Consider the following 25,429-nt stretch of genomic DNA (forward strand, 5'->3'; position numbering starts at 1 on the left):
ATTTCTTCTAGAACATATGCACTACATGTCTATTTCTACATACTGTAAGTAGGTAAAAGCATATGCCAACATTTGTTTAAATGCTAGCCAGCTGTAGCAGTGTGGTGTTTTGACTACCCTTTAGTCCTATACGTAATTCTTTAACAGCATTGGTAGGCTACTTATTAAAATCCATAAAAATAACTTTAATAGCCAAAAATCAGTATTTTGGCTGCAAAATCACAGCTTTGACACTTCACATGCAGGGTAAAAAAGATCTCATTATACTGAAAGTGGTGCAGTTCAAGCATCACTGGTCAGTCCAACTTATCCCGGGTGTTGGCATTTTAAACAGTGTATTGATATTACTTGCTGATATGGCCACATACTGACCAAGTGTGTCTCCTGCAGGCTCCAGTGCTTCCCAAGACCCCCTGCCACTCTATGAACATCACGTGGCTGGTGGAGTTGGAACAACCCCTAACCGCTCACCGCCTCTCCCTTCTTCGCTGCTACATGCAGACCATATCCGGGATGGCCCCAGATCTGTCGAGCGACCTGCGTATGATCAGCCAGCAAACAAAGCTCATGGAGGATCTGATGAGTAAATCCGTACCCCAAAGGAACTGCAGCCTGCCCGCCATGGAGATGTTGGAGGCCTCTCGGAATGTAAAATGTCTGCTGGAGCGTCTGGACAAGCAGCTTAGCAAAGTAATATTAACTGTGTAGTGTAAATGTAACTATTTTAATGATTGTTTAAATGGTGAAAATATGATATTTATTGAACTTCATTGAAAATAAAGCAAGTCAAGATTTTCAAAATTGTTGTTTTTATTGTGATTCCGAATCATTCAAGGCTTCTTTAAACTTGTTAGGTGAAGAAATTCGGGAACTTTGCAAGAACACAAAAAAAAACACAGATGCAACACATAGAAAATCTCTTTATGTCTTAAAACAATAGAAATATAACACTTAATTGGTGAAGAGCCAACGTGAACGGATGCAGTCTGCAATGATTGTTCACATCATCAGGTAAAAAACCCTCAGCCTGGTATGACAAATATTTTACAATCAGAGGGGAAGGGAAAAAATAACAAACCAATAAAATGCTGCAGTGTTACACTGGGGTATTTGACATAGGCCTATTGATTTGCGTCACTGTGAATGTTTTAATTGACATCGGTGATTACTGCTATCCCTATCTTACTGTATAGAGCAGACTGTACATTAACAGGTAAAGTATTTTAATCATGTAAAAAAACAAAAACAAATAAAAGACTGCAATCTGCAATCCAAAATAAAACACACAAAAAGCTGCACATTCAAGAAATAAGAAAGACCAGTGTTGCCATTTTCTAATGTAACACTCAGAGTAAACAGGGTTGTTCTGCACAAAAAGAAAGAAATATCCCAAAATCATTGCCTGTCTGAGGAGAGCCGAACCAAATTAAAGTAAGGGCAATTCATTTGAGTTTAAAGCTGATGTACGGCAGACATGCCGACTGCACATTGTCTTATTCCAAAGCAGGAAACAGAGCATCGTCAGTAACAAAAACAATGACCTATATGTCGGTTAACTATGTTATTTATTTGTTTTTGGGTCTGTTTCTGTCTTTCCACGGTATAAATTAGTGTGTCTACGAGCAGAAAAAAAACATAGGCAAATGTAACTTGTAACCTTACATGCAGGGTTCGAGTTAAAATCTGAGTTTTATGGGGGTCTTTAAAACTAACGCAACAAACACACACACACAGGTTTTTATTTTAGCCTATTTACCTCGTTAACGAGTAATAAGACTCATTACATTGCCACATGCATTTTTTGTGATTAAAATAATGGTTGTTGGTAATGCGACCCCCACAGATGTATGATTTCACTGCTTTCATAGGAGCTCAGACCCCTCCTTATGGGAGCTCAGCTCCCATTGGCTCCCACATAACTCGAACCCTGCTTACATCCCTACGACATGTTTCCTGCGGAGAAGGACACAGACTAGATTTGTTCAGCTAAATGGAAAATAATTACGCTGACCAGCAAAGCCCTGAGTGACTACTTTGCATTCAGCTAAGATCTTGTAACACTGTACATGTGAAATATGGTATATATAACCTCTACTGCTATTTCAGTTAAGTTCCCTATGAGGGTTGTAAGTAATATTGCTCCATGATGCTGTGACCTGCCCAGTTGAGACCCAGGTATGTAACATTCATACTGTATTTAATATGACTGCTTTCTTGTACATTTTGCAGTTGAATTCACTGGAAACGGGCAGAGCAAGCAGCGTATGAAGAAAAATGTTCAGCATGGGTGGAAAACCACTTGCAAAAAGGCGTTCACCTGAGTAAATGATAGACAGAAAAGAAGACACAGCACTCTGCTTCCTTGTCCTTATTAAAGCACAACATTGGTATTTTTCAACTTGGACACTATTCTAGTTTAGTCTTAGTGACTAATGGGTTAACATTTCTTTTAAATTGGTCATTTAGGGAGAGCGCTGTTGTTGGAGTAAAGAAAGTGTAGCTTAGTGTTATCTTACAGATTTTAATGTCATGGCTGCTGTTTTTGACAATGTGGATGTGACAAGATTTCAGGTGGAGACATTTCCGGGCTAACAGATCGGATCAAGTGAAAGAAAAAGGTTTTCATTCACTGAATGGTCCTTTCCATAATGCTGTCAGACAGTTAAAAGAATAATATTTAACAATATGAGCATGTCAGTGGCCAAAAAGCACTTAAAGTAGAAATACACCGACAGTGGTTGATTTACGGGAAGGGTTACATTGCAGCGCTCTCCCTGCATGACCAATATTAAAATATTGTTTTCCCCATTAGTCAGATACAAAACCATAAGAATTAGGGTCCTAGTTGAAAAATATCGGTTATACTTTAAGCACAAGTGATTTTCGTGACCACGTTTCAGGCAATCCACTACACTCCGATATAAAACCTATATAGGTTTCAGAGCTGCCACAAACAATGCTATACTCCACCATCTCCTTGTTATGAAAGCATCTTATCTCTACACTTAAACAACTGCTAGAGAACATAAGATGAACAATCACTCAATAATTCCCTTTCCAACACATTGTTGTGCTTTCACATCATGCAAGTAATTTTTTATATATATTGTTGTTCACAAATAAACAAAAAGTACCACCTTTCGATTTTTTCAAAAGATCTTCACCTGATATAGGCGAAGGTAGACGTAGTTGTCATTAAAATACAACATGATAAAGCCATTTTTGCACTATTGTTATAAAAGTAATGTAAAAGATAAGGCCCCCTGTGTGCATTATTCCCAAGAAGCAACGTACAACACAACAAGTGTAGGACCGTCGTACATACAGAGTGAAAGTAGGACAGACCTAGCTCGCATTTTTTCATTTTGTTTATTTTTCAGGGAGGTGGAGGATCTGTGGAAGACGTGGTGTCCTTGCTGAGCGGCTGTAAGGTGAACTAGTGATATGTCATTTTGATGATTGCTTTAAAAGTTTCAGGTGTTTTTTTTGGCCGCCTCACCTCTGAGAGCGAGGCTACACGTCTGTGTGTGAAACGGCCTGGATGGCTTCTTCAGGCAGGAGGGATGGATCGCTTAGGATGGACGTGTTTGTGCTCAGCTTGCGAAGAGTACTCAGCACCACTAAAAAAACAAAACAAGAAACTGCATTTTAGTTACCAAAACTGGACTGTAAAACAACATTTTCTTCTTTACAAGATACAACTGTATCTGTATGGATGTACTTGATTAAAAAATGTCAAAACCAATTTTGATTTGGAAGCTCATTACTTACTAACTATGACTGACATATTTGTGGTTACTTGGTGGGAGGCGATGCTTGGTCTATTGTTAAAAAAAGCTCTTTTGGAAAATGTTAATGTGCAACCAAGTTGTAGATTTGCTGTTATTTTGCATACTCTGGGCAAATGTGTCATATAACAAGACTTTCTTTTAGGACTGCTGAATTTAATATTTGCATTTTTTCCAGAATGCATAAGAAGAGCCTTGTTTTTCATGCTAAGGACAGTGACTCAGGGGAAATTTAAAACATGTCTCATAACCAAGCAGATCTGAATGATTACATTTGAGGGGGCAGTCCAACCTGTAATGGAGTAAAACAGTGGAACGATAGTTTTTTCGATTATCTCTCGCAATTGTTTTCGGTTTGATTTGTCTGTTTGTTTCTAAGCCCGATTGTAGAACAAACTATTCGGGCATTTGGCCTTGATGGAGGTTTGCTTTATCTGAGTTTGCTTTTAGTTCTTTACCATTTCCTGCAGCAGTGCAGGCCCAGCCTCCAGCGAAATGCTAAAACTGTGACTTTACTGATAGAAATCTTTGACGTCACCATTATCAGATCCAAGTGTCATTGTTAAAGTCACACTGAGTCAGCAATACAAGAGTATTTTTTTGAAGTGGGAGGAAAAAAATGATTAGAAAGTGATTCTACACATCAAAGGAAAGTTAGATGCACTGTTACATTTTCTGTTACGGCATGGCTGATTGATGACTACATGAAAAAAATGAGACAGTGACAGATAGCAGGTGTTTAACCATTACACACTGTAATGATCTAACACTTTGCAGTTAGCAGGGTTCCTGCAGGTTTCGCCAACTCAAATTTAAGACTTTTTAAGACCTTTTTAAGACCACTTTGAATAGAATTTAAGACCTATTTCACGGCAAGAAAGTATGAAGGAAAATTGCTATGAAAGAAGAAATACGTCCCATAAATGTATTCATGTTCAACATAAGAACAATGACTGAACATAACAGCATAACAGTACAGAACTGTGTTAGCGTGTTAGACAAAAAGTGTGTATGTGTGTGTGTCTCTGTGTGCTTGTGTGTGTGTGTGTGTGTGTGTGGGCTGTGCAATTAATCATATTTTAATCGCAATTACGAAACAACATAATCGATTATTTTGCTTTGCTAGGTTGTGACAGTGCACTACAACATATTTGATTAATTAATTTTAGTCTAATTTATTTTTATTTATCATATGTGTGGAAGTGCGCTCCAAAATATTTGTTGATCTTGTTTATTGGTATTTATTATTTTTGATATTATTTATTTAAATGTATAATTTATTTAATTTATTTTTTCAGTTGAATTATACGTTCAGGGTAATCAACAGTTAAAAAGATACTGTCCAAATTATTATTTGTTTTAAAGTTCAATAAATGGATGTTTTCAAAGTCAATTAATAATTGTATTTAATAATTGTGATATCAATTATTGACCAAAATAATCGTGATTATGATGTTTGCCATAATCGAGCAGCCCTAGTGTGTGTGTGTGTGTGTGTGTGTGTGTGAGAGAGAGAGAGTGTGACAAGAGCTATATTCAGAGCTCTGCTGCCTTGGCTACAATCTTTCATCGTTGCTGTTGTATGATTGGTGTTTAACTACGGTATTTAGCGTCTACAGCACCTCCGCTTTTAGGGTTGACGTAGACCCAAACGTTGCCCGGAGGTCCCAATGTGTTGTTGCGGGAGCTGCTGCACTAGCTAACGCTGCACTAGCTAACGCTACATTAGCCAAACAAACGCTAATTTATTTTGCAAAAGGTGCAGCGGGCTTTAAACACGTTCCCCTCCCCTGGTTTCAACCAAGCACTAAATTCGATGTTTTCCAACCAATAACGGTTGAACTTACACTTCCCCATATTTATTCGAAGATACATGAGTTTCTGTCTGCCGCTAGCTGAAGCTTGGTTGCTAGGTTACTAGCTGGGTGTTCTCCAATAAGGGGCCGGCGGAAACAAAGTTAGTGATTACTGGTTCCATGTTGATTTATTTCAATACAAATTGTTGGGGGGAACTGAAAGGCTATTACCATACTGGTTACTTTGCAGCCCGGACATTTCCCCCAAAACACATTTAGACGCTATCGCAACACAGAAGTACCTTTCAAATCCGATCATTTTTAAGACCTTCTAAATCATATTTAAGACCTTTCTTATTTTTTTGGCCATATTTAAGACCTTTTTAAGGCCTTAAATTCATATTATCAAATTTAAGACTTTTTAAGACTTTTTAAGACCCCGCGGGAACCCTGAGTTAGAACAAAGCTGGACTGCAAATGCTCCGACTATTGATTTGTTTTTTGCAACCATATGCCCCTTTGATACATGCCACCCCAAAATCCAGAAGTCCAGATGTATGTGAGAATGCAAATGTATGAATCATTCAGACTAAGTTATCAAACAGTAAGTCATTTTCTGTGTAATGTCCAATTGAGCACATGTGTGAACAGATCTCCGCTCATTGTCCGGAGATTTCACGGTAAGGAAGTGGGCTTTTTGATTTTCTTTGTCGGCTAGAACACAACCGGATGCAAACAAATATCTAAGGGTGAATAAAAGTGGTCATTTACATAAACTGGAGAGAGATTAGGAAATGTTTTTCTGTAATGGCCGAACTAAAGACAAATTCAAGGAACAGCAAGAGACGGTGTTGTTAATGACCAATTTAAGAACAGTTATGTGACCGTTGTGTATTCCGTGTCATGTCGTGCCTCCTGCAGGCTCTACCAAAGCGCCACCACTTTCTTAAACTGAACGTAGTGTTTCCAGTAAGGGAGGATGGGTCTGACACGGACATCTCCTGCTTTGTGATAACCTGGATATTAATGGGAGTACATGAGGAAAAACTGCGATAGAGTAGGAAGGCTGGTGATGTATAAAATATCTGTTCTTCTGGATTTCCACCTGATAGTCCTTTACTTACTGGGTCTGAGCACTGGGAGGGAGCAGTGACGATCGACCCACTGCAACGTGGTCTGACACAGCTCTGCTCTGCTTGTGGTTGACACCATCTCATTGAATGAATCAAACAGAGGCTTGATAATGATGCTAAACTATAAATGGATGATGGTCAAGGATCTATTACACTACAGAGTGAGACAAAAACAATTCTGCCTGACCAACTGTAAGAGCGCAAGACTGTAACATTAACATATTTCTTTTACTGCCTTTATTAAATGACTAAAACATGAACACTGTCAGAGATAATTACTGCACCTGATAGCAAATACATGGCTTCTGCATTTGTTAAAAAACAAAGCAATTTCCCTTCCTAAATACAGTGTCTTGTACAACTTAACGTACATTTTTGGTTATACACCTAGGTATGGAAGCCCTGAGAGACAAGTGGCTAAACAGATCTTGTGATCCATTTTCTAGGTTTAATCTTAATGAATTTTTGCCCCTGTGCTCATGACTAAAGAAAAAAAGGCAACAAAAGCCAATATAAAATCATTCATGTTTTCTCCATTTTAAATGTCTCTATTCACCCATATATTGTGGGTTAGTAAGGTGAACTTGCAACATCACTGTTCATTGAAAATAAAAACTCACATGGTAGAAAATATGAATGATCTTAGATTTCTTGAACATGGTGTAGTGGTGCACTTCAGCCTCTTGTGGCCTGAATGAGTAAAATAATAAAAAACATTTGGCAAAATAGTTTGTTTTGATGACTGAAACATTTCTTGGTCCAATCTTTGTTCAACCTTCTTCATAGATGAAACAAAAACAGCTAATAAAGATCATCTTCGCACACCTTTTCCACCTGTTCTTCAATCATAAACACAGGACAGTAAACTATTTAGATCAGACTTAGAAAATTGTTCACCAGAATTGTTCTTCTTGCATCTCACGGAGCCATATTAAGGCTACTAAATGAAGTTGAAGAGGTCTGTATATAACCTGGACTTAAAGTAGATTGCTTGTCCTCAACAGCCATTGGAAGATTTTAAAATGTTAAATGTACATTGTCCTTTGTTATTAATAAGCAGCAATATGTATCAGCCGCTTTATGTAAGGATACAATCCAGAACTTCCAGTTCTGCAGGGTGCGGTTCTTCACATATTCTTTGAACCTCTCCTGCATGTGTTCGAAGCGGTTCCTCCTGATGGGCACCCCTGTCGCAGGCAGCTGCTCCTGACACGAGCTGTGGTTGAGCGGAAACATTTGAGTGGTAATCAGTTAGGTATCTGTTCAACTTTTGTATATCAGACGAGAGGTGAAGCATATAGAATGATTTGAAATACTTAATGGAGGCGTTGAGCTCCTCTATCTCCTCTCGTAGTCTTTTGACCTCCTCCTGCATCTGCTGCCTCTCCTGCTGGATCTTCCCAATGTGATCCACAGTCTTTTGCAACGTGATGGCATTACTGATCTAAACACAACACAATGATAATGAATATCATAAGGCAGATTGCAAAGTAAATGTGTATAAACTATATATAGCAACATGAACAACAATAATGGTATCCTGAAAAATAACTAACGATGAGTTTCATTATCCACTAACCGACATATTCTTGATTAATAGTTTTGATATATAAAAAGAAAAGATATTCAGTTTGATATTATAAACACAACATATATTCTTTATGAAAAATGATTGTAATGATTAATCCTTAGATACAAATGTGTATTTCAAACGATTAACAGATAAATCAACTACTCATTGCAGCTCTCGACCTGAATCTGTTGCAGAGGTTTTAATAAGACACAGGTGTAAACACTTACATTGGATTGGGACTTTAAAGTAGGGATCAGGTTGCAGAGTGTTTTATAGCCAATGTTTATATTTGATCGTCTCTTTTGCTCAGCAGATATGTGTGTTGTCCTTCGGCTCTGTCACACAACAGCAGTGAAAATATTACACAGAGGCTGACTGAGATTGTATCATGGGTTACAGAGGAAAAAGTCAAAATGCTACTTATGTATAAACAGGTTTATACAATTGCCAAGGGATTTAATCCAGCCTTTCTTAATTCATGTTCAGCATTGGGATTGCCCTTTTCACGCTTTAACACAAATTGTCATTTTTGATTCATTGCAAATATGTTTTCATTAATTGCCCCAAGTCTGCGAGAGGCCAAAATGTCATTCAATATTCATATCCACACACACCATATATTTAGCATTAATGCAAATAAACGGGTTCATGTTAAGAAACAATGACGCATAAACACAAACCTGGTTTTGTTCAATCTTCACCAGCGTTACAGTGCTGCTGCTGATCAGCGACTGGGGACTAGGAGCTTGATCTAACCCACACGGTGATCCCTGACCTGATCCTGGCTGACTGTGACCTGGAGAGAACAAAAACAAAACCAACATGTAACGAGTTGTGGGTCAACACTTAAGACTTTATTTTTTGGAGTAGTGAAGTCTCACCGGCACTGGAGGAGGCTTTTTGATTTTTGCGGTTAGAAGACTTTTCTTTGGGGACTATCAGTTGTGGAGACTTGTGAGACACAACGTGAAATCCAGGAGCCTGAGATACAGGAAAAGAGAACAAATTGGCAGGATATAAAAAAAAGAGGACAGAGAAGCACAATAATAAAATATGACCTCACTCTGATCCTTAGTAAGGTTTGTATTTTACATTCATGCATTACAAACGACAGGAAAATGACTATAAAATGTAAACGTTGCCGTTTTTAAATGTTCTATTTGCAACTCAAATCTCTTTTGAGGATGAGACATCAAGTGTAAGTGCAATTTCCTGTATATATAAAGGTTAATTAAAAAAATAAAGACCCACAGAGGAATAAGAGCTGAAAACATACCCCTCCAAGTTGAGAAGGAGCGATGACTACTCCAGTATTATGGACGTCTGCTTTCAGAGGTGTTGGTGTAACAATAACAGCGTTGGCATGACCTGGGAAAGGGGCTGAGAGGATGAACATTGACAGTGAGGCGCTGCAGGATGACTTTTATGTGCATTCATACGTGAACATCTATTCAGGAGTTATCATTTTTGACATGCTGCCACGTCCTTTCTTCCTCAGGGGATTTTGCAGAAAATAAACTATGTGGTGATTAACATTAGTCTGTACAAGTTTCATTGTACGTTGACTATGTAATGCAACCAATTGTTGTATAAGTTATTTATTATATTAGCTCTATTAAGTATTTCAACAGTCGTATGGTTCTAGTATCTTGAATAATGTTTTAAATGTGTTTCAGATTTTAATGAAAAAACAATATTAAAGAAATAACATGGTATTTATTTGCTACAGAGATTATTTTCCTCGTTTAACGGTAATAAATTCATAGGAAATGTACTTGCGTACACTTCAGTGCTTACAAAAGGCATCATTGTGGCCTAAACTACAGTGACTACAACATTGTGAATCAAAATACTGAATAAGAAAGGCTTGAGCGCTATCTTGTGTAATTTAAGTTAAAGTGACACAGCTCCACTGACAGATCAACAAGGTAAAATGCACATTTTCTCCAAATGCAGAAGCAATGTCTTGATTTTGAGTAGAGAAACAACAGACCTGTGAGGATGAGGTGGGAGGTGGGGAGGGTGTTCGCAGGAGCAATCCTTTGCACAGGGCGATTTTTGTTGGAACTGGATGACTGAAAGGGGCGAGGCAGGACAAAAGTCTGAGGGTGCCTGACAGGAGGGGCCGGTAATGGAGCCAAGGACTGCAGTTGGGAAGGGGGTGCAGATATGGAGCCATACTCTGAGGCCTGGCTGAAGGTGGAGGCTGCATCGCTGGGTGGGACTGTAGAGGGGGCGGTGTGCGTCTCATCCAGTGCTGAGGTATTGTCCAACGGTGAGGGAACCATCAGAGCTGGTGCTGAGGTCAAGTCCTGACCAGAAAGGCACTGCAATAACGGATCATGGCTTAATGGCTGAGAGACTGAGGAAGCTACTCTTAGATCACAGGGCGCCACCTGCCCAGGAAATAGAGGCATGTAGTCTCTTGCATAGACAGAATCACGACCACCACCCCCAGCACCTCCTGTTGGACTGGTTTGACTGGCCATGGGAGAGGGGATGGGCAGAGGGCCAGGAGGGGATATGTGGTTGCTCGTGAGCATGGAGGACATTAACTGGGTCTGATAAGGGATGACAAAGGGAAAAGTAAGTTCATAAAAGATGTACATTTCATTTTTGTGCTGGTTAAGATTATGACAACAAAAAGGGTTTTTACACACCAATTACACACTCTGACCCCGTGTCTACATCGCAAATGGAGCGACTCTATACCGCTTCCATCTGATCGGAGCATTTCAAAGTGTCAAAGGGTAAAGGAACTTCCCATCCACAATACAGAATCAACCAATAAAGACGGAAGGGTAAACAGAAGATAATTGTGGAAACATTTCTGTCAAACTAAAGCATTTGTGTCAGTGTTCACTTTCTATTACATTCTATAGACCGTTCAGGCAGATGCAAAATGCCTTTACCACTTTTAGGCCAAGGTTTTAGCTAGAGCAAATCAAAGAGGCCACTATTTCTCCTCCACTGTCTTTAAGTGAGTTTAAGGATTCTTTGTTTAATGAAGTTCATTTGTTAATCTAGGTTCAGGAGCATGGCCACGCCTCAACCCCATCGCTAATCACGGCTAACGGCCCGTCCACACGGCGGCGTGCATTGAAGCATCAACGCTTCTGCCCATTCACTTTGAATGGAGTGACACGCTTTGCTGAACTGCATTGTGGGAGCGCTGCTTCGCTTTGCTCGCGTTCCTCGGCCGTCAGTATCCCACACACCAGCCGTCACTTCCGCTCAAGGAAATGTCTCCAACTCCAGACAGATCCCAGGCCTCCTTCGCCAGTGAGGGCCAAAAAATCGGGGCCGAAACGGGCATAGCCAGCACCAATCCTCCCATCATCGGCAGCATGCCTCATTCACAGCCACCAGCTATTCACCTTGGCGGACTCGACACGCCTCTCGGCAGAATCTGCGTTCCGAAACGGAGCTCGACATCACGAAGTGGACAGTCATACAAGTACAACGTTTCCTGAAAGAACACGGCATTCATTTCCATCGAAACTACAACAAAACAAGACTGTTTAATCTCTATAAAGCCTTCAGCAGCACACAGGCAACAACAAAAAGGCCTTCAGCTCTTCCTGCTTCAGAGCCAATCACCGCCCGCTGCCCGCGTTCACCTCCACGGACACAGCCCGAGTCACTAGCACCCCCTGGTGGGGGCCAAGCCGTATTACCCCCATGTGCCTGCTCTCTCTGTGTCTGACCTGTTTCAGCTCATCAACCTTCTTCTCATCCCTGTGCCCACAGGCCTCACAAATCCCCTTGCACATACATCCCTTCATCCCTTCTTCTTCTCTACCTTCAGCAGTCCACAGCAACCCGGCTTCTGCTTACCTTCCTCCTTGAGCAGCTAACTTTGTAGCACCAGTGCCTCATCCAGCAAATTACCTAGCTACTGCCTTATAAAATCATCCAGATAGACAGTTTGTTTACTTTCTTAGCAATGGCTTCACTCAGGGTTTCCACCCAAGTATAGAAATACTCCCTAACACATCTCACATCTGCCACAACTAGGGATGCTCCGATCGCCAATTTTGGGGCCGATCGCCGGAATCAGTATCGGCCGATACCGATTGCCGATCCGATCGAGTGGGCGGGGCCTAAATGGAAGATTTAAACATCACTTTAAATGGAAGATTTAAAGTCAGTTAATGGGGCTCATTCACTGGAGCTTCCACAAACAACCAACTTAATTATTACATTCAAATGATGTACATTATTTAAGTTTACATTCACTTTGGATAATAACACGGGAGAAATTAGCGGAAGCGCTCTCCTTTCCTCTCTCCCTCTCCTGACAGCCTGTCAGTATCTCATGCAGCTCACTGATCCAGTAATGAGTGACCCGACAGTGAAGAATAAATATATTTATAACTAGTTTAGCTAGTTCCAGAGGTAGATAAAATAGCTAAGTGTGTTAGGTCTAACTCTTGTGTGTTTCGCTCCGCTCACCGGTCCGTCACAGCGGGCGGAGCTGCAGGATTTCTGCTTCACACACACGTTGCATACCGCTATTTTACTGTCTTTTTCGGACACCTTAAAATACTGCCAGACCGGTGAAGCCATTTTGGCGAGCTTGTTTTGCCGCGCACAGAGAAAAGTGTCATGTATTTTACGTCATGCGATCGTCTCTCGCGATCGGCATGTTTAGAGAGCACCCGAGATCGATCGGAGCATCCCTAGTTACAACCTTCAGTCCGCTTTAAAAGAACCTCACACTGTCGATATCTTACTGGCTACAGAAATCGAAGAAGGATTCATGATAGGCCCATTCGATAATCCTCCCTTTCCCATGTTTCACAGACTCCCCTACGTCCTCCATCTTCTCGACGATTTTTCTCGTCGTGTCTCCACCATCCTCACCATGGGCTGAACACACTTATACAAACATTTTCAGACCTTGGCATCCCTCTGTCCGAAGAGAAAACCTCAGGGCCTAGAACCTCCATTGAGTTCTTAGTAGGGATGTGCATCTCCATCACTGAGGCCAATGCGATGCGCATCTCGATACGTTGCCAACGATACGATACATTAACGATACATTTGAAACACCAGGCGGTGCGATACGATACGATTCACCCCTGTTGCGATACAGTTCGATACGATTTGATTCAACATTATGCGAAACGGGGCGATACGATGCGATTCAACACGATGCAAAATAATGATACTTCAATATGGTACGACAGAGGATTTTGTTGTATTCCTTATATGCAGCAAATCATATATTAACAAAAAGGTGCTTTACATATTTGGTTCTCTCTACTAGTACTGCACATCCCATTATGCTGTTTCTTTTTTACCTTAAAAAACTCTCCAGAGTACAGTACAATTGTATAACACCTCACAGTTAAACAATTTAAGGATGCATTGACCATGATTAACAATGTGCAAATAACAACTACCATAGTGCAATGCCCATACAACTGCCAGCCTGATGTGCTTAACACTCATTCATAGGCTAACTCACCAGTGAGCAGAAAGCAGTGGTTTCTATATGAACAATAACAAATACAAATAACCTTTCACAAACAGGTATTTCATAACTGCTTACAATTGTAAGGAAGACATGTAAACTATTATTGGCAGTCACAGGCTGCTGTAAACTAAACACCACTCTCTCTGACATTACACCTCACTGAGTGATTGAACTCATATGTCTTACTTTCAGGTTTCTCTTTTCAGCCGCAGACCCCATGTCGCCTCTTTATGTGCGTCGCTAAGTTCCTCGTACTACTTGTGTACTTTAAAGCGGCACGGCATCGTTTACAATTTGCGAGCGATTTTTCAAGTTGTCCGTCTTTCTTGAAAAATCCGAATTGTTGCCAAACGTTTGATTTGTAGGTATTTTTCGGTGCGTTGTGTTTCTCTTTCTCCTCGACTTCCATGTTTGTTGATAACTGAGACTCTCGGCCTCCGTAGTGCGGAGCAAAGATCGTCTCTGCTGAGTGCTGACAGGATGAGAGGATATTATATGAATGAATCGTTTTTTTACCTACAATCGATGCATCGCGAGTTCAACCCAAACTGTAGCCGATGTGCACTCTTTCAACCGGTGCACTCGCATCTTGAACGTTTATGCCGGTGCACCGATGCGAATCGGTGAATCTTAACATCCCTAGTTCTTAGGCATCACCCTGGACTCAATGTCCTTCCAGGCTTCTCTACCCTCAGAGAAAATGCATCACTCTTCTCCTGTTAAATTACATGCAGGCAGACAAATGCACAAAACGTCAACTGTTAGCCCTCCTCGGCCACCTAAATTACAACCATTCGCATAACACCACAAGCAAAACCTTTCTTGTCAAACCTGCTGAACAAAGTTGCATCTGTCCCCTCCATCCACGATCAATTGGTTCTAGACGATGCTTGCCAAATGCATCTCTGGCAACATTTCTTGTCTTCATGGAATGGCATCTCCTTCTTTTATGACGATTTCATCCCCAAACCCGAGGATATTCAACTCTTCACGGACGCAGCTCCTTCTGTAGGCTTCAGCGGCTACTATGCAGGGAGATGGTTCTCTTCCGCCTGGAGTTCATAGCTCTCAATTCACAGGTGCTCTCTCCTTCATCTACGCTTCACAAACTGTACCCAATCATCATAGCTTCCATTCTTTGGGGGCACGAATGGTCTAGGAAGCCATACTCGTCTACACCGATAACAGTGCAGTCTTAGAGATCCTTAACAAAGGCCGATCTCGCTCCCTGGCCATCATGCAGTTCCTGCCCAAACTCACTTTAATCTCAGCTCAACACACATTCCAGGTCATCAGAATAGCATCGCCGAGTCTGTGTCTTGTTTCAGAAATTCAGAAACTTGGCCCCAGAATTGGATCTTCATCCCATACCAGTCCCACCATTTTCAGCAACAACATTCAATTAAGTCCACAACTGGAAATGCTCTCTCACGCTTCACGGGAAGCCATCCTCAACAGCCTTGCCCCAAGCACCATGTCAGCGTATATTACAGGCTGGAATTGCTTTAAGGCATATCACGGCACATACCAGCTACCATTCCACACACACGTCATATCCATCTGCAATTTCATTACCCTGTCATTCCATCCGGAAATGCCAGACCTCCACCATTCAGACATACTTGGCAGGAATCAACTTCTTTATAAAAAATAGCCAGTGGCCAACAATGTCCTTCCACGTCCCAATGCTGATCAAAGGCTTGCGTAAGCAGGAACCCTTCCTCACCGCCAAACGACTGCCACTCACTTCTGACCTTCTCAGCCTCTGCATCCGTTCCCTAGGCTCAGGATACTTATCACCCATGGTCGACCTCACCCGCGAATGCATGTTTCTGCTAGCATTTTTTGGCTTCCTGCGATGCTCCGAATTTGCTTCTACTTCATCTGCCTACAATCCTCATCATCATCTCAGCCTATCTAACATACTACGAAGGACTAAAACAGATCAGCTGGGAATTTCTTTCCCCATCTACATCTTCCGCCTCAACTCCTATCTCATCCCATACGAGCCGCTAACAAAATACCTCAGCGCTAGGTGCGCTGCCCACCCGACGCCTCAACATCCACTCTTCTCACCGAAACAGTAAAAATGGCCACACATTTCATTTTCAAAACATCCTGCGTATTTCTGGGATATTCTAAGAACATTAGTCGAGCCATTCCTTCCACATCGGTGCAGCGTCCACATCGGTGCAGCGTCCACAGCGGCGAGACTGGGCATCTACAATCAAACCATCCAGGTCCTCGGCCACTGGTTATCCCAAGCAAACCACGCTTACATCTGCAACAATCTAAACAATCTCAGACATGCACACGCTCAACTCAGCTCCATTTAATCGGACTCTTTTGGGGGCCCGTAATCAGCCTGAGCGGATCATGCCGGAGACAGAACCCCCACTCAGTCTCCCTCTGCACGGACCACAGCACGTCTTCCCAGACCAGACCAACAGACGTCATTCATCATAAACATCTCATCACCACCTCCATATCAATTCATTGTTACTTCATTCAATAAGGCTACAAATATCACACTGTTGTGGCGTGGTCCCTGCTAGTGAAATATTATTATTTGTTTTTAAGAATGTGTCCATGAACATGTCCCTAACTACACTGACAAATAATGACTTCTGTACAACTCTTAGATACAGTTTTAGTTTTCTATGTGTACCTTTAAAATCAGAGAAAGACTGATGGTAAAACTGCATTTTTGATCCGACAGTAAATACAACATCATTAAGTACTACAGGGAGAACTTCAGAGAGGATGATGGCATGAAATAAAAGTAAAATTAATTTTAAATGTTTTAGATTCTAGAAAGGAAAATAAGTTTAATGTTAAGCAGAGGAATAAGTAATGCATGAAAAGTGCTATGTGAATACATTTTAGTAATATTATGTTACATAGTTGTGTTGTGTGTGTAACTACATTAAGACAGAAACATGTTAGAAGATGTGACAAATGTGACCCGCTCTATCGAAATCAGTCGGAATTCGCAACGGCTCATTTCAAAATAAACGTGGAATTGCATAAAAAAATTGTTTTTCGGGGTTCGGGTGTTTTGTTTGATTTTAACTAAACAAAGTCTTGGCTTTCAGAATATGAAACTTTTATCTCCAAAATCACACGATAAATAAATCTTTGAAGCTTGTAAAGGGAAGATGACAGCTCTCACTCGCACTCGTGCTGTTCCGCAGCGCTGCTTCCCCTCCCTCCGGCTGAAATTATGAATGTAAGGCGTATAGTAATCATAGATAACACGGCAGGGTCCGTTACAGTTTGTTTTCATCTGATTTCAAATAAACAATGTCTTGGCTTTCAGAATATTAAACTTGTTTCGGCAAATTCAGATGATAAATACAACTTTGAAGCTTGTAACAGCATAATTACAAGCGGAGAACGGAGTAACTAAACGTCACAGCAGTTATAACAACAGCCAGTGTTTCTCGTGAGTGTTTTCCCCGGGAAACAAACACAATACACACAAACGCAAAAATACACAAACACACACACACATACATACACACTCGCGAGCTTCCCCCAGACCAGTAATCCAAACGAAAATATTTTCCCTCCGGACTATTTTGATCATTTATTAGCCGCTAATAATCAATCAGATCGATGGATTCCAGAGAAGAGGACATTTTGAAGGCCTTTTTCTCAAAATGATGACTCGGTGACAGTCATTATATAATGTAACATATTTTGCTTAATATTTGGAGTACAAAAACAATCCTGATATCATTAGAAAGCTAGGAATCTCCTCTTTCCAAGAGTGTATACAACTCAAAATGTGTCTTCGGGTCAATGCGACTGATTTCGATAGAGCAAGTCACAAATATCCTCATCAATTGACCACAATCACAAACAAATTGAGGAAAAATAACAGTCGTTGGACAAATCTCTTGCTGGTGGTGTGTGTTAGGGGATGTGGCTTTATGTGTGTTTACCTGGGACCGAGAGCTGCTGCTGGGTAGAGGGGTGACAGATGGTGCAGTGGGTAAAACAGAGGGGAAGACGGGCGGACGGAGGCTGTGAAATAAGTCTGGAACAAGAGTCTCTATGTTAGCTAGAGGTTAGTAAAACCACACTACTTTGTGCGTTAGGCTAAGCAAACTGCTTTTCCAGAGTTACTAGAACATGTGCGTTGATTCCTGTAAAGTGTGTGTGCACCACTACAGCAGCTACAGGTGGTGCCTTACTCCTACCTTGCAGTGGATCAAAGGAGTCCATGAAGTCTAGGTTGGGTTGTAAAGGGATGAGTCCAGGTTGGATCATGTCTGCGTTCCCAGCATGAGCTGTAGAAGGTAAAGAGGCAGAGGTAAGGAGAGGAGGGGGAATACAAAGTAAATTACCAATAAATAAAGCAATAGTATCCCTCCAAAATGATCATTTGTATATCTCTTACTTACCCTGTGTTACCTTGAATCAGAAATCGGAGTAAAGACTTGATAAATGAAAATAATATTAGGGCCGTTTTAACAGCATCAATACTATATCAAAACATACATTTTTAAACTCTCATACATCAAGTTTCTAAAACACTTTAGACTCGCACAGACAAGAAGCATGCCTGTGCATGAGGGACACTGTTTATGTGGTAGAGTTTTAAATAGGAAGGTTTTAGCTAAATGCATGTGTTTGGGAAGCAGTGAGCATATGAGTGGATAAATTAAACTTGGAAACAGTTTGGACATAGTCTCAAAATATGTATTTCTTAATAACATGTAAGGATAAATATAAACCAGTGTTTTAGATTTGTATTTACTAAGTTTTGCTGTTATTAAACCCGGCCACTACAAGTAATCAAGTTCAGAAATTCTTCAAGTCTTTAACGTTTTTTTCAACAGTTCTGAGTAACACAGGGGGTTAATATTCCTTTAAATTACTGAGAAAGTAGGAGACAATAAAAATCTATTTATGATGTCTTATGACCACATAAAATACAATGCTTTTCTCACCAATCTCCCTTGGATTAGGCCATGCTATGTGCTGGTGCGAGGCCAAGGTTGAGAACAACGTGTCTGAAAACTCAGACATCAGAACATCCATGTCAAAGAGGGGGTCCATCTCCATGGGGGCCGGCATTTCATTATGCCTACGAGGCACACGGCGAACTGCAGTCTCTTCATCCTGATAAAATGAGACACGGAGCATGTCTGGAGAGACTTCCCCAAACAGCGAAAACTGCTCCTCGGGTCCCTTTGGGTGTTCAAAATGCAACCAGCAAGCCAGTTAATGACACACAAGCATGCAGTGTTGAGTACCGCAAGCATGGGATACACTAAACTATAAACAACACTTTGTATCCACACGTCATGCACTAGAAACACATTTATAAATGCATATATACAAAATATTTTACTCTGACAGCAAGATCAATTAAGTGAAACTAGTCAATAGGAATTTGTTTATATCGCCAGGTTTATCCATTGAAAGGTAAGTCATAATGTGAGGGTGACTGGGTTAGCATGGGTTAATTCATGTTGGAGCTAAAAGCACTTTGGTGGGTTGAACATGATGCAGTTTTACATACCTTAAGTAAGCTTGAGAGGTCATCATCCTTGTGCTTTTGTAACTATAAAAGAGATAGATATGAATGTTAATGAGCAGTAAAACATATAGGATTAGATACAGAATACCCAGTATCTCTCTGAACTATTACAGAGCCTTTATATACACAATTGAAAAATAGAATACCCTTTTTTTAAAGTATGTTCTCCACTTGTGGTATTCTCTGATGACAATTTCAATCCTCCTTTTCAAGCATTTCCCCTCTGTGGCAATGCCCTTCAAAAAAGAGGGAGATGGGGAATAATTGAAGTTACAAGTGAAACATAAATACAAGTGTTTAAGAGAGAACAGAAACAAATGAATGGAGGAATTCGGTGACAAGAAACAACACAACAAAGTTTGAATTGCCGTTGCGTACATCATAATAGTCAAATGTTTCTGTCTTTACCTCTGCAGGACGATGGACGTCCAAGTCCATGTTTCCATCCAGGGGAGTTGCAAAGTGACACACAGGATTCTCCCTTCTCTCCACATCTGGGGGTAGAAAAACAACTTCCATGTCACCCCAGGTGAAATGCACAGTGGTTGTTATTCATACTGTTAAATTACATTAACAATTAGGGATGAGACAATAGGATTTTATGCCAATTGCCAATTTGCTGTCATGGGGGAGCAGTGACATGAAGAGCTTAATTTACAAATAAATACAAGAAGTATCATGTAAAACTTAACAGACTCAAACAATGTTGCCATTCATTTATGCAGAGGGTTTTATTATGTTTTACGATTGCCTTATTTCAAATGTTTTGATGAAGACACTTAGGTACTTAACACAAAAGTGTCTGTGTAGAATAACTAACAGTCACTGTAACCAATCCACTCGTGGCATGTAAACGAACAATAATATTGCAGCAAGTTGCGAACAGGGTTCAAATATGATCTTAAAATCATGAAAAACAAAACCCAGTTAATCATTTTACAGATAATGTTGCGAGTTCTGTTAGTTTGTTATAAACCAAACGTATTAACCAAGAAGAAAAGTAAAGCGTTGATCCTGACGTCTTCTCGCCCCAGCTTGATGAAAGAGATGTTAAAAAGTCATATTAAACTAAATACTAACAATGCAGTGTACACGCTCTATGGAAGACAAATGAAAGTTGAACTCTTACACTGCATATACCAGGCTCTCCATATGGCGTTGTTGAGACGGATCTTGTCTCTCCAAAGCAGTTTTAGACCTTTGAAGTTTTTCCATTTGGGAGATACCAACTTCCCACTGAAAAGACAAGGACATGACACAAGTCATTTTATGATACACAATTGTTGGCTTACTTGCACAAGTTCATTAATAGCTCAATAATAATTAAAACGTTCAAAGATCATAATCCTCAGCAGAATAATCCTTATTCTATTCTTGCTTGTGGAAGATAAAAACATTTTCAACAGATTAAAATACTTATTCTAGCACCCTACAAAAACACCTTAACTGAGAATATTAAAAAAGTTTGTTTTATCAGTAATTTTATATGCTCTATTTTTGTTAGGGATGACGGGATTACAACATGAAGCAGCAGGAAGAAATGTTTTGTCTCTCCCAGAGGCTTTTAAAAAGTCACTTTGAACCTGACGCTTGTCAATTACTTTAACCATTAATAAGAAAGAGAATGAGGCTAGCTCGCTGTAACACTGCTCCAGCATCCATCACTCAGTAAAAGGTAAGATAGCACGGCTTAGTAGGGCTGCTCAATTAATCGTATTTTAATCGCAATTACGATTTTGGCTTGCAACGATTATGAAAACAACATAATCGAAATAAAACGATTTATTTTTTTTATTGGTTTTTCAGTTGAATTATACTTAAAGTTCAGGGTAATCAACTGCTAAAAACATACTGTTCACATTTTTTTTTCAATAAATGGATGTTTTCAAAGTAAATGGATAATCGTTTTTAATAATCGTGATATCAATTATTGACCCAAATAATCGAGATTATGATTTCTGCCATAATCGAGCAGCCGTCATCAGACATGTAACTCCTGTTACTAAGCCCTAGGGCTTAGTAACAGGAGTTACATGTCTGATGACGGACTTATCTGAAGGTGGCTTCTCATACGAGTACACTAAGCCCTGGAAGAATGCCTCTAACAAATGACACATTGTACATTCTGTTCTTGCAGAAAAACACTAAACTCTACCCTGAGGATCTCAATGTGCTCAATCTATGGTGTACACATGACTTAAAATAAAAAAAGGTTGCTTGCACTGGCAGTGCAACGAAAAGACCTCCAGAGATAAAGCAAACAAAACAAACAAGCATCTGCCAAGGCCACGCTCAAGTAAGATTGATAACTACAAGTTTGATATGGAAACAACTCAAGTTTAGAGTCAACTAAACAGAGAGCCAACACACGTGCACTATCAAATGAAATCAAGGCCTCATCGGAGGGATTCATCACTATTATGGTTACAGTATGTGAAACTTTTTATTACAGCACAGTGGCATTACATAACCAAAGCTGTGGGCGGTCTGATAAAAAAAGTGTTTTTAAGTCAAACCGACTATAATAAAAAAGTGAGTTGCAACGTATTGGATTAAAACTTTGTTGCCTAAAGAATGCTGAGTGTATTATTATTAATGGATCATAACAGTTATATGCACCGACATTTTAAAAAGTTTTTCAAATAACATGACTTTAGTTTAGGTTTTATTTGAAGGGGACAGTGGAGAATAACTTTAAAATCTGCTTAGATAGGGAAATGTTTACCACGATCCAAAAGGGTGAGCTCAGAGTTCCCCTCTTTCCTTCCTTCCTCTTCCTGTCCAGCCTTTCCCTGTTGTCATTTATGTGCTTCATTTTTTTATGAATACTGTTTAAAAAGCTTTTCCAATAAGTAAGCGGGTAGTACAATTTGAACAGAGAAAAAGCTGTATTTTACAGATCCCCTGATGTTCTTGTTGTTATTAAAGGCTCTTCATGTACATACATAGTCATCACTTGAGTTTAAAACAACAGCAGAACATTAACTGGTAGTAATGCTTTCCTAGTCTATAAATAGTTGAATCCAAGTTGGTGCCATTTGCAAAGTCAGAGGGAATCCCCTGAGCAGATGGTTCTGCAGCCCAGTAGAGTAATTAGATTAACTACACTACAGTAAACACAGAATCATGGGTACGATGGTTAAGGTACAAAGACTATGGATAGGTACCTCACATTAAGCCCATTTACAAACAATCATCTTAAATGTGAAAAAGCCTGACTGAACAAGTCCTGAACAGTGCCTGCTGCCAGTGTTTCAACACTATCAAAACAAAGCAGTATCTCTCTGCCATGAGAGAAGCCCTTGTCTTTCGGCTGAGATTAAAGACTTGCATAGCCTGTGGTAACTTCTGTGGTAGCAAGACGTGCCAAAGCTCTGATTGCATCTAGTTTGGGCACAACACCACCGAAAATGAAAGTTAGTTCCTGGTTGCTTGTTTAAATCGTTCCAGCCCATGCAAGTTAGAAAAATGATCTCTCTTTTTAAGAGCAACGAGAGTGTGATCTGAGTTTATCAGGCCCTGTCACCAGTCCTCATGTCCCAATAAAAGAGTACACATGACATACTAGTTACTACTAGTACTATACTGAAGTATAAACACAAAGTGATTTGCAATTGTCTGTATATCTCTAAATGATATACTATCATATGTATATACAGTATAGTATAAACCTATATTCCTGCTACTGCAGTATTTTTGACCTTTTAAAAAGAACATTGTATAGAGAATTTGTTATATTGTTTATATTTGATATACTATTTTTTTTTTTTTTTATTGTTAACTATTCAGCTTCTTAAGTATTTGTATTTTAATGTTGAACACACTGGCCCTGTAACTAAATCATTTTCCAATTTGGGATTGATAAAGTATCTATCTATCTATCTATCTTTACTTGAGTGTTCCCATTTTAGGCTACTTAATAAAAATATATATATATATGTTTAAAAAAAACAAACATTTGATAAGATCAATTAAAGGGTTTTACAATTTGTTTGGCTCGGGACCCATTTCAGATGTCTATGTATTGTTAGCATTTCCTCTTAAAGCTTCGCAAATGGTTATTTTTAAATAACTGCTTGGGGCCCGAAGAAAGAAAATGTACTAAAATGTATTGAATGCATTTTATCTTAAGACTTATTAGCGGTTATACATCTGTATTACATCCTATACTTAGGTAGAATTAAGTGCAGCACTTGTGCTTGTGATGGAGTATGCTTACTAGTGGTATACCTACTCAGTGGTTTGATTGATTGATTGAATGAAAAGTTTATTAACAGCTTGTATATTGGGTACAGTACAGTACAGCTCAAAACATACAATTGTTAAGGGGATGCAGACCAGAGAAAGACTTTCGTCTTGTTTACATCAGGGTCCCCCATTTCCAATTCATCATATTACGGTATGGTATTGGTACAAATATACATAATTTATATTTAAAGATGTTTCCCTTGACCAGAATCATGAGTGGTCAAGCAGGAAGTGACAATAAGAGGAGTGACATTGCTGGCCTCGTGACAGCAAGTGTCCGATCCCTTTCCTTAATGTTCTGATGTGCACAGTTGAAGAGATAACATGAATAGTTATACGGGGGGGGGTTAAGATGTGTTATTATTACAATAACATACCTGTACGCTAGAGTCATGCACTCAAAGAGTTTGGTCAGTGAAGCATCTATGGAGAGGTGGGACATGCTCGCCTTCCCAAAATGATAAGTTTGACAGGTCTGTTTGTTGACAGTGTCGAAGTCGTAGCCTTTCTTCGGAGGGTGCTCGATGTGCGGCGAAGACACCATGAAGTGTCCGCTGTGGATGACCTGGTTCTCCAGCCCGTCCACCCTGATCAGCAGACCCGGTGGAGGCTCCTCCGCATCCGAGTCTTCATCATGACCCTGCTTTATGCTCGGCGGAGGGCGCCGGTATTTGTACCGTAAAGACATCCCTCTCCGTCTGTATCCACCAGACAAATAGCTAACGTTAGCCAGCAAGCTAGGACAATAAAACTCTCTTTTTCATGAGGCTTGGCAGTTTCAGCCTGACTCCCCGTTAGAGTTTTTCAACGTCATGCTGTGGAGTCCTGTTGGTCCGTTGCGACATTTGTAAAGCTCGCTGTTTGTAATGAAATGCCTAAGTTAACTTGTTGTTGTCTTAAATAGTTGACGTAGCTGCGAGTCGCAGCGACCAGCTGGCAAAAAACAGCCTTCAGCTCCTCTCTGTCGGAGCAGGAAGTTCCTGTGCTGAAACGATTCTGATTGGTCCGAGTCACAGCCCCACCCGCCAACCTTTATATATACAGTCTATGCGCAGAACTCAAAATAAACCTCCGGTGACAGGTTGCACAGCACTGAATGAAGGCAACTGGAAATGTGTCACAATAATCTAGACTCAGTTCAGTTACTTGAACATTTAAAAATACTCCATTATAAGTGAAAAAAAAATCATAAATTAAAAAGGTACTTAAAGGTGGGGTAGGTAATTCACTTCAGAAACACTTTTTGTTATATTCCATGGAATGCTCTTAACATCCCGATAGCAATGAATACATGAAATGCTATGACAATAAATACATTAAAAAATGTCATCTGTGGAAGCCGTGGCGCTGTAAAAAGCACGACCAATTATTTTCGCCGGGATGGCCTACCTGCCTGTCAGCCTTCCATCTCCTGCACAAACTTATCTCGTGCCCTCATTGGTCATGTGCGCATTCGTGTGTGTTGGTGGAGGGGCTCTGAAGGAAGTGGCAGATTTTTTTCGGCTGCGTATTTCAAATTCTAGCGCACTCGAGCTAGTTTCTCCACTCCTTTAAGTAGAAGTAAGGAAATATTAACATCAGCTAAATGTAGACTGCTTAAATATGGGCTCAGAACAGTCTCATAATACACACATGCACACAGAAGGATTCACACTTGTATTTCATGATCCGCAAAAGGATTCACACTTGTATTTCCGGATCCACACTTGTGTTTTTCAATGCACACACAAATGTGTTCCGTTTCATATACATGTAAATAAAATCCAAATACAGAAAAAAGTTTTACATATGTATTTTTGATCCTCACATATTTGTTTTCCGTTTAAATCCCCTGAACCTGCAAACACAAACCGCCTTC

General features: G+C 40.1%; 1 protein-coding gene across 1 annotated transcript; it reads right to left on the reverse strand.

The window, feature by feature from the left end:
- Positions 1 to 792: 792 nt before the first annotated feature.
- Positions 793 to 24,529, reverse strand: mlxip (MLX interacting protein). The gene is made up of 17 exons (XM_034118096.1): positions 23,949 to 24,529; positions 20,453 to 20,559; positions 19,732 to 19,817; positions 19,470 to 19,559; positions 19,306 to 19,347; positions 18,731 to 18,971; positions 17,978 to 18,067; positions 17,720 to 17,814; positions 10,284 to 10,851; positions 9,567 to 9,670; positions 9,172 to 9,271; positions 8,971 to 9,086; positions 8,518 to 8,625; positions 8,034 to 8,161; positions 7,810 to 7,933; positions 6,709 to 6,838; positions 793 to 3,620 (listed from the first exon to the last, which is right to left on the reverse strand). The coding sequence occupies exons 1-17, from the start codon at positions 24,257 to 24,259 to the stop codon at positions 3,514 to 3,516; spliced, it is 2,547 nt and encodes an 848-aa protein (XP_033973987.1). The 5' UTR covers positions 24,260 to 24,529; the 3' UTR covers positions 793 to 3,513.
- Positions 24,530 to 25,429: the final 900 nt, after the last annotated feature.

This window comes from Trematomus bernacchii, unplaced genomic scaffold (genome assembly GCF_902827165.1).
Source record: "Trematomus bernacchii unplaced genomic scaffold, fTreBer1.1, whole genome shotgun sequence".
Lineage (NCBI taxonomy): Eukaryota > Metazoa > Chordata > Actinopteri > Perciformes > Nototheniidae > Trematomus > Trematomus bernacchii.